This window comes from Priapulus caudatus, unplaced genomic scaffold (assembly GCF_000485595.1).
Source record: "Priapulus caudatus unplaced genomic scaffold, Priapulus_caudatus-5.0.1 Scaffold187, whole genome shotgun sequence".
Classification (NCBI taxonomy): Eukaryota; Metazoa; Priapulida; class Priapulimorpha; order Priapulimorphida; family Priapulidae; genus Priapulus; species Priapulus caudatus.
The window spans coordinates 64,576-75,444 of record NW_014577248.1 but is presented as its reverse complement, the minus strand read 5'-3'; the positions used below and the strand labels follow the sequence as shown (position 1 = coordinate 75,444).

Sequence of the window (10,869 nt, the reverse complement as noted above, 5' to 3'; positions counted from 1 at the left end):
ACACACACACACACACACACACACACGTCCATCACAGCTTCAATATCCCTGTAGTGTAGAGGAAGGATACGTGACAATGTGAATGTCATAAGCACGGACGCACACACACACACGCACACACACACACTCACGTACACACACACACACAGACACACACACGCACACACATACACACACACACACACACACACACACACGTCCATCACAGCTTCAATATCCCTGTAGTGTAGAGGAAGGATACGTGACAATGTGAATGTCATAAGCACGGACGCACACACACACACGCACACACACACACTCACGTACACACACACACACAGACACACACACGCACACACATACACACACACACACACACACACACACACGTCCATCACAGCTTCAATATCCCTGTAGTGTAGAGGAAGGATACGTGACAATGTGAATGTCATAAGCACGGACGCACACACACACACGCACACACACACACTCACGTACACACACACACACAGACACACACACGCACACACATACACACACACACACACACACACGTCCATCACAGCTTCAATATCCCTGTAGTGTAGAGGAAGGATACGTGACAATGTGAATGTCATAAGCACGGACGCACACACACACACGCACACACACACACTCACGTACACACACACACACAGACACACACACGCACACACATACACACACACACACACACACACACACGTCCATCACAGCTTCAATATCCCTGTAGTGTAGAGGAAGGATACGTGACAATGTGAATGTCATAAGCACGGACGCACACACACACACGCACACACACACACTCACGTACACACACACACAGACACACACACGCACACACATACACACACACACACACACACACACGTCCATCACAGCTTCAATATCCCTGTAGTGTAGAGGAAGGATACGTGACAATGTGAATGTCATAAGCACGGACGCACACACACACACACACACACACACACACACACACACACACGCACCCACGTACACACACGCACGCACGCACGCACGTCCATCACAGCTTCAATATCCCTGCAGAGGAAGGATACGTGAATGTCATACGCATGCACATGCACACACGCACACGCACACACACACACACACACACACACACACACACACACACGCACGCACGCACGCACGCACGCACGCACGTCCATCACAGCTTCAATATCCCTGCAGAGGAAGGATACGTGAATGCCATACGCATGCACATGCACACACGCACACGCACACGCACACACACACACACACACGCACACACACGCACACACGCACGTCCATCACAGCTTCAATATCCCTGCAGAGGAAGTATACGTGAATGTCATACGCATGCACACACGCACATGCATGGACGCACGCACGTACATGCACGCACATGCACGTACGTGCACACGCGCACGCACAATGTACATGTACGTGCACACGCGCACGCACAATGTACATGTACGCACTTACGCACGCACACACGTACACGTACGCACTCACGCACGCACACACACACATGCGCACGCACGCACACACACACATGCGCACGCACGCACACACACACATGCGCACGCACGCACACACACACATGCGCACGCACGCACAATGTAGTAAGGTAGGCGTAGAACACAGGAACAGAGCTGTTGCATTTAGCATTAAGTATGAAGGACATAAATAATTTGTGAAAAAACCAACACCTGATACAGGAGAAGAGTAGCGTAATTACTCCTAGTAAATTATTTACCACATTTCTGGCGATGGCACAGTGTCTATGATCCACTCAGCAGATACCACCTCCAATCTATCAGCCAGCTCAGTAATGTCTGCCATTCTTTCCAACACGAACGCTGGCACCTGCATTGCAAATCATATTATATCCTACCAATGATATGTGGTATAATGTAATAGTTTGGATCAACGTGAAAGACTTTTACATTCTATTATAATAGTAATTTAATTCCTCTATAGTAATTATTCTAATAAAGTATAAATATAATCGTACAATATATAGTATCAACAATTTTATTTATTTAATATTAAATACTTTTATGGATATAGCCTGTACTCATAAGTTTCAAAAACGGTCAGCTCTTGTATAGCCTCACGTACCTGACCAAAGGTAATCCTCTTCAATGAAGGCAGCAACTGAACAGCATCAAGCACGTGCTGCCACCTAGTGGTGGGAGATTCGTAACCAATTTTTGGCACATTTTTCAAGCCTTTCAGATCCTAAAAAAGGTTTTTAGTCATCAACGATTTGGATATCGATAAGACAGAGACAAGTAATAAGTTCAATTAGAGAATGAAGTGCTCATTCAGACAGCTTATCGTATAATCAATATAAAATTTCCTTAAATATTGTGCTAAAAGAAGAAAACCTATCGTCAGTAAACTATAGTTAGTATAATAACATTGCCACTGTCAACTTTAATCTTTAATGAACAGCTATTTACATTTAATCACATTTATATAATCAGAATTTGTATTCATTACGTTTTCAAACACCTCTCTAGAAAAAGAAAACGTTTGACGTGCTGGCATACCAAATGTGTCGTGTTGTATATGCGACCAACTTCTGTGACAGCCTTCCAATCGAATCGTTCACAGCCACGAAAGACCATAGTCTTCCACTGAAACAGTGTAAAGCAGCAGTTACAAATAATTCGTTCAACAAGTTGCATAAAATAACATCAATAATAATATCATAACAAATGGGATTGCCAAAATCAAATATAGCCACAAAATCATTTCACTGCATAATGCATGGAGGTGCTTGTGGTTTGAGTCGGGAAACGTCAATCCAAAATGTAATTCAAGCAAATTAATTAATTTAAACATTTATTTAAACAAATTCACGAATCCAGACGAAGGCTAGGATGGAAGGCAGGATGCGCACATTTTTAAAATAATTTTAGTCGCATGAAATATAATTTGCATCGGCGTTTCCTGGCTCGAACCACAACAGCACCTTCGTGCAGATAAAATGATTTTGCGGCTTGGTTGGAATTTGCCAGTCGCCACGACAAGCGGAAGTGCGATGTACCATCATCGACGCGTCGATCAAAATTAATTCATGTAAAACACAATCGAGCAGAGGTGCAAGACTTGAGTACTGTACCATCGTCCGAGTGTCGATCGAATTATAATTTATGCTAGTTCATTTTTTGAGCGCACCTTTGAAAATAAATTAATTCACGTAAAACACAATCGAGCCAGAATCAAACATGGTACCATTGTCGGCGAGTCAATCGAATTATAATTTATGCCAGTTAATTTTTTGCGCATCTTTTAAAATAAATAAATAAATATTAATTAATAAATAAACGAGCGCTGTACCATCGTCGGCGTGTCGATGAGGCCACGCCAGATGCGACACACGCGACTCGCGCTCATCAGATCGCTGAACGACAGCCGCCGGAAGATGAGCGGCAGCACCTCCAGCCCCGCATGCAGCCGCTGGATCACGCACGCTCCCGGGTCGACCGCCCCGCGACGCAGCACACGCTTCCCCGGCTTCCGCGGCGCCTGCCACGTCGTTCCCGTGGCGACGGGCATCGCGGCGATCACGGGGCTGCGCTTCCTCGCGACGTCGGTGAACGTGATGTCGATGGCGACGCCTCGCTCCGGTTGCCGCGGCGACGCGTCGCCGTGACTTTGCGCGTAGAACAATCGCTGCGCCGCCATGTATTCCTCCGGCGGAGATCTCGCTCCGCGCGACGCCTGGACGGCGTGTGGCGCCATCTTTAACGGTGGAGGCGGCGGGAACTGGCGGTTCGGCGGTGCGGCGTAGTGGTACGCGTCTGGGCCCCAGGAGGGCACCGCGTACTCCCAGGGTGCGCGGCCGTAGCTCCAGGACGTCGCGTAGTCTAGCATGGCGGAGTTTGAGTAGGAGAGGGTGTCGGCGCCGGGTGGGTAAGCGGAGTGCTGGCCGATGTCCAGTCCTAGAGGTTTCGTGCCAGCAATGATGCACGCACATTTCTGAAATGTGTAGTATATGCTTGCAAAACGTGTACGAGCATGCACGTCTTTATTCGAAATACATAGCAGGGGTAGAAATTAACTTTTGAACACGGGAGTCTAACGGACTGGACTCCCTACCCTCAAAAAGAGGGAGTCCGCAGCAAAATGAGGAAGTCCGCAGTCTGAGGTTCAAAATTAAAGATATTAACAATAACGCATGTGCTTATCATGCGGTTGCACGTCTGTCAAATTTTCTTTGGATATTAGCTGAAAAAATACGGTATTTCCACGAGGCTGTGCTCTGGAACAAACTCGATAGTATGGCAGAATTTTCAGGGAGTCACACGGACTCCTGCATACGTCAAATCAGGGAGTCCGACAGTAATTCTGGTAGTATTTGACTCCGGACTCCCGTTAATTTCGCACCCTGCATAGAGTGAATAGATTAAACACTTCTAAAGATTAGTAATGTTTCATTCACGTCTCTATTTGTCCCAATATCTTGAATTTCTCTCTCTTGCTACTCCAGCCTCTTATCTAATATATATATATATATATTAATATAGATGTGTGTGCATGTGCGTGTGTGCATGTGCACGTGTGGGTCTGTATGTGTGCATGTATGTTATTAGAGAAGCACAAGCAAGCATGGGAACACGTACCGTGCACAAGAATGGTCCGGTAGGGTGTCCAATCATTCCCAAGCAGGTCGGATGGAAGAGACACAGGCAAGACGCACACTGTAGGCTCGGTGCTAGTCCTTCCTGCCCGACACAGTTCAGGGAACACAGCACATCACCTTGGGGTCGGTAGCTGAAATAATCAATACACACGTTTGACCCACCACAGCAGCGATGCAGTAGTGAAACCGCTTCCCCTATCGCTCTCTAAACCTCCTTTCTCTCTCGGTCTTTCTATTTCTCTCTTGGTCTCTCTATTTCTCTCTCAGTCTCTCTATTTCTCTCTCAGTATCTCTATTTCTGTCTCGGTCTCTCTATTTCTCTCTTGATCTCTCTATCTCATCACCACTCATTGAACGATTCTCAAAGCGCTACCATACAACACAGACACAACTCCTGTGCACAACACAGACACAACTCCTGTGTACAACACAGGCACAACTCCTGTGCACAACACAGACACAACTCCTGTGCACAACACAGACACAACTCCTGTGCACAACACAGACACAACTCCTGAGTACAACACAGACACAACTCCTGTGCACAACACAGACACAACTCCTGAGTACAACACAGACACAACTCCTGTGCACAACACAGACACAATTCCGGTCACTTACACGTCGCCGAATCCCTGGTTGTGCGCGTGTGCCTCCAGTATGTTGGGAGCGATGAGCGGAAGTCGCTTCCGCCCGTAGTCCTTTACTGGCCGACTTTTCACCTTCATTGCCTCGTTCATGCCTTTGTACTTCGTGTGGGACAATGTAATGCCCTTCTTCTTCTGCATCGCTGCCGAGCCGCCTTTCTTCTGTGCCGATAAAATCTTCTTCCGGAGCGCGGACTTTCCCTTCTCCTGCAGTGTCCCACTCTTCGCCAGAGCGCCGTTCTTTACCGGCCTCCCCAGAGTCTGCGTCCGAGGAACCTTCTCTGCGAACTTCTCCGCGACCTTCCCCCGCATGTCTGCCTTCTTCGGGGAGGCGATGATCGCGCGTTTCTTGTTCAGCACCTGCTGAGCGAACGCTCCGCCACCGCCGCCTCCTCCTCGCTTGATGGGCTTTTTCCACTTCACCTGGAGAAGCTTTGCCGGAGGAAGGTACGACTTTGCTGTAGGAACCGTCACAGGAGGAGAACGAGGAGGAGGAGGAGGAGGAGCCGGGTCAGATGTTGGCATGGGGTCTGGTTTTAACCGCAGCTTGGGTTTCGGACGAACGGCGAGGGACGGGTTGAGCATCAGCTTAGGCCGTGCGTTCGGGGTCAGGCCAGGAATGAAGTTTGTCTTGGATAGAGAAGGTCCGTCCGAGGGGTCATCGTAGGTCTGTCCGGCCACCTGGGCGGCCTTCAACATAAGCTTGGCCATGTACTCCTCCCCGGCAGCAGTAGGAACCTCCTCCTCCTCGTCTTCCTTCGCCTGCTGCTTCTGTTGTGGCTTCTGCTGCTTCTGTTGTTGCTTCTGTTGCTGCTGCTGCTGCTTCTGTTGCTGCTGCTGCTGCTTGATTATTTCTCTCTCAGTCTCTCTATTCTCTCTCGGTCTCTCTATTTCTCTATTGATCTCTCTATCTCATCACACTCATCGAACGATTCTCAAAGTGCTACCATACAACACAGACACAACTCCTGTGCACAACACAGACACAACTCCTGTGTACAACACAGACACAACTCCGCTGAGCACAACACAGACACATCGTCCTGAGTACAACACAGACACAACTCCTGAGTAACTAACACAGACACACTCCTGTGCACAACACAGACACAACTCCTGTGTCACAACCAGACACAACATCCTGTGGCTACAACACAGACAACAGACTCCTGAGTACAACACAGATCACAACTTTGAGTACAACACAGACAGCTGCCAACTCGGCCCTGAGTACACACACAGACACAGACTCCTGAGTAGTCAACAGCAGAACACAACTCCTGTGGGCACCAACACAGACACAACTCCCTGAGTACAACATCAGACATAACTGCCTGTGCACAACAACAGACCAACTCTGCTGAGACGAACACAGACAGCAATCTTGAGTACCACACAACAAACTCGATGTGCACAAACACAGACATAACTCCTGAGTACAAATCACAGACACAACTCCTGTGCACAATACCAGACACAATTCGACGGTCACTTACACGTCGCCGAATCCCTGGTTGTTGCGCGTGTGCCTCCAGATATGTTTGGGAGCGATGAGCGGGAAGTCGCTTCCGCCGCGTAGTCCTTTACTGGCCGACTTTTCACCTATCAGTTGCCTCGTTCATCGCGCTTGTACTTCTGTGGGACAATGTAATTGCCCTTCTTCTTCCTGCCATCGCTGCCCAGAGCCGCCCCTTTCTTCCTGTGCCGATAAAATCTTCTTACCGGAGGCGCAGACTTTCCCTTTCCTGCAGTGTCCGCACTCTTCCGCCAGATGCGCCGTTCCTTACCGGCCCTCGCCCCAGAGTCTGCGTCCGAGGAACCTTCATCTGCGAACTTCTCCCGACGACCCTCCCCCCATGTCTGCCTTCCTTCGGGGAGCGCGATGAAATCGCGCGTTTCTTGTCGCACCTGCTGAGGCGAACGCTCCGCACCGCCGCCTCCTCGCTTCGCTTGACTGGGCTTTTTTCCACTTCACCTGGAGAAGCTTTGCCGGAGGAGGCTAGCGACTTTGCTGTAGGAACGTCACGGGAGAAGATACGAGGAGGAGGAGGAGGAGGAGGAGCCGGGTCCAGATGTTGGCATGGGGTCTGGTTTTAACAGCAGCTTGGGTTTCGGACGACGGCGAGGGACGGGTTGAGCATCAGCTTTAGGCCGTGCGTTCGGGTCATCGGGGCCAGGAAATGAGTTTGTCTTGATAGAGGAGGTCCGGTCGAGGGGTCATCGATAGGTCTGATCTCCGGGCACCGTGGGCGTGCGCTGGTTCAACATACAGCTTGCCATGTACTCCTCCGCCGGCACAGTAGGACACGGCTCCTCCTCCTCGTCTCCTTCGCCTGCTGCTTCTGTTGTGTGCTTCTGGCTGCTTCTGTTGTTGCTTCTGTTGCTGCTCTGCTGCATGCTGCTGAGGCTGCTTCTGTGTGCTTCTGCTGCTGCCTGCGCGAGGCTGCTTCTGTTGTTGCTTCTGCTGCTGCTGCTGCTGCTGCTGAGACTGCTGAGGCTGCTTCTGTTGCTTCTGTGGCTGAGATTGCGACTGTTTCTGTTTCGGTTGCAGCTGCTGCTGCTGCTGGGGTCGCTGTGGTTGTTCGTCTAGTGTCAGCTTGATCTTTTTACTGACTGGTCCTGCCTGTTGCTGCAACTGTAGACATATTCACTAGAAGTGTTATATTGAATATATATATATATATATATATATATATTATAATGCATTTTATATGCAGGTATCAGCTAGCTAGTGACCTCTTTATTGTACTTCCCTGCCAGATTGTATTAATTGTACAAATATATCACAAATCACAATGCTTCAGAACTTAATTTTGATCACCCTAAGCATGAAAGACTACCGAGCAAATTGCTTGCTCTCCATTTTGATATCCAACAAAGATTCTTTCGATCACCAACATTGAATTTCCTTACAAACACTGCAGGCCAGTTACAGACTACCGCATGCATTTATTTTCTACGTACCGAGGAACTGGTCGTCCCCTGTGTCCTCGCTGTAGCCATTCCCTCTACAATCCAGACTCCTCGTCGAGAGGCCTTCTCTACTTTTACGCTCAGCTGGCGAAAAGCTCCTGTACATCAACCATCTCAGTTTTTTATCTGCCAGCCGGCCAGGGTTTGCTGCAAGGGGAACATACGTAACATTAATGAGAATCTATCTATTGCACACGGAACAACCGGAATCACATTTATCGAATACGAAATCTGAAATGGACCGTGAATTTAGATGCGTGGGTGATCGATGCATGTGTATAAATAATATGATATAATATGATATATTATAATAACAAAATATAATATAACATTACATAGCATAACATAACATAACATAACATATATAACACAACACAACACAACATAACATAACATAACATAACATTTAACATAACATAACATAACATAACATAACATAACATAACATAACATAACATAACATAACATAACATAACATAACATAACATAATAAAATACATACTATTATATATTTACATACCATAGCTGCTAGTTGTGCAGGTGTGGGTAATATTTCGATGTCTGTCCCATCGTGCCAGACGCGATCTGTCTAATCGCTAGGCTTGCCTTAGATGGCCTTCCTCGCTTGCGTTTCAACGGCACTAACGGATGCTCCTTTGTTTCTTGCTGCACTCGTTGTTGCGCTTGTTCGTTCATTTGTTGGCTCGGTTCGACTTCGGCTCTTCGTGCCGCCGCAGCCTGCAACACGCAATTCAGAACATTTATTATATTATATTAGTTATTATTACATTCTACAACATTGAGACCACATATCAGGACCACAGCTTAGCGACACGCGACTAACGAGCGATCAATAATTAGCTGTGCTGCATCCTCCCTTTCGTGATCTTCCCCCTATAAACTGCATACAATTTCTCCCAACTCTTACCGTAAACAGATCAGATCTCACACTGTCTCATTCTCGTGTGGCAAATTCGCTTTTAGAATAGCGCTTAGATTGTCCTATTTAATGTAGACTTTTATAAGAGTGCAGGCCAAGGAATTAATAATAGGAAACTTGTCTAACAGCACTTGTGAGATGTGGTAGTTAAGGAAGGGTGAAACAAAATATCAACCGCTGTATTGTCGGCATACACCTGATTAGATGAATTAATAAACAAAAGAAAGGTCTTGTAGCAATAATACAACAGTAGAACTGTGTTTGGGGTAAGTGACCTTTCGTTCGGGCTCTTACGTTCTTACTTCATGACCGCCCCCCCCGCCGTCCGTAATCCTCACTTGAACGACCGGCACCACCCCCTCATATCCGCTCACTTCACGCAACCGGCACCCACCCTCGCTTATCCCTCACTTGACGACCGGCACCCCTCCGATCCCACTTCACGACGCGCACCCCCTCCGTATCCCTCACTTCACGACCGGCACCCCCCGGCCCTTCATACGCCCTCACTTACGACGCGGCACCCCACCCCCTCATACCCCTCACCTTCACGACCGGACCCCCCCTCCCTTCATACCCCTCACTTTCACGACCGGCAACCCCCTTTCATACCCTCAACTTCACGACCGCACCCCCCCCCTTCATACCCCTACACTTCACGACCGGCACCCCCCCTTCATATCCGCTCACTTCACGACCAGGCACCCCCCCCCTTCTACCCTCACTCACCACCGGGCACCCCCCCCCCCCCTTCATCTCCCTCACTTCACCGACCGGCGACCCCCCCCTCGTATCTTCTTGCTTGACGATCGGCACCCCCCCCTCCGTATCCGCTCACTTGATCGACCGGCACCACCCCCCCACCTTTCTCGGCGCTGCAGGTGTTTTCACTGGCTCTGTCAACATCCCAACCCTTGTGATCGACCCATAAGGGACGGGGTGGTACGCTCATGTCATAGGTGTCGCCGTACAATGCGGGACACCTATACCACGGGCCAACCGATAGTAAGCAGAGAAGAAAGAGAGAGAGAGAGAGCAGAGAGAAGAGAGAGACGAGAAAGAGAGAGAGAGAGAGAGAGAAGAGAGAGGAGAGAGAAAGACGAGAGAACAGAGACAGAGACAGAGACAGAGACAGAGACAGAGACAGAGAGACAGATGACAGAGACAGAGACAGAGACAGTAGACAGAACAGAGACAGAGACAGAGACAGATGACTAGAGACAGAGACAGAGACCAGAGACAGAGACAGAGACAGAGACAGAGACAGAGAGAGAGAGGAGAGAGACGAGAGAGAGAGAGAGAGAGAAGAGAAGAGAGAGAGAGAGAGAGAGAGAGAGAGAGAGAGCAGAGAGAGCGAGCAGAGAGAGAGAGAGAGAGAGAGAGAGAGAGAGAGATAGAATCATGGAGAGGCCATAGAGAGAGAAAACGTTACACTTGCAAGATGCAACACATACATAATAGTAATTACAATAGACGCAGTGCAATTACAATAGCAAATACAATTACAATAGCGATTTCGCGACTCGCATCTAGGTGAACTCTGTGATGTAAGACATCTTTGCGGGCCGGATACTTTCTATCCCCCCTCTTTACTGTTCATTCGGCGGATACTCCATGCTCTGCCCCATCGTCGGCTGCTGCTCCTCGTTTGGGGTCGTGCAAAGGACACGGCG

The 10,869-nt window shown here is 48.7% G+C and overlaps 2 protein-coding genes across 2 annotated transcripts in view; both read right to left on the bottom strand.

The window, feature by feature from the left end:
• The window catches only part of LOC106806958, a gene marked incomplete in the record, with an annotated part of 13,685 nt that extends 7,594 nt beyond the window's left edge, over positions 1-6,091 (bottom strand). Inside the window, 6 exon segments of the mRNA XM_014809143.1 lie at positions 1,739-1,848; positions 2,104-2,223; positions 2,538-2,624; positions 3,331-3,972; positions 4,617-4,767; positions 5,258-6,091. Coding sequence (XP_014664629.1) covers positions 1,739-1,848; positions 2,104-2,223; positions 2,538-2,624; positions 3,331-3,972; positions 4,617-4,767; positions 5,258-5,994 — 1,847 coding nt within the window.
• Positions 6,092-6,358: 267 nt separating this feature from the next.
• LOC106806945 overlaps positions 6,359-10,869 on the bottom strand; it is a 15,862-nt gene continuing 11,351 nt past the window's right edge. Inside the window, exons 7-11 of the mRNA XM_014809131.1 lie at positions 10,808-10,869; positions 8,248-8,403; positions 6,897-7,151; positions 6,636-6,715; positions 6,359-6,430 (exon numbers count right to left, since the gene is read on the bottom strand). The exon at positions 10,808-10,869 is cut by the window's right edge and continues 2 nt beyond it. Coding sequence (XP_014664617.1) covers positions 6,359-6,430; positions 6,636-6,715; positions 6,897-7,151; positions 8,248-8,403; positions 10,808-10,869 — 625 coding nt within the window. The remainder of the gene's footprint in view (positions 6,431-6,635; positions 6,716-6,896; positions 7,152-8,247; positions 8,404-10,807) is intronic.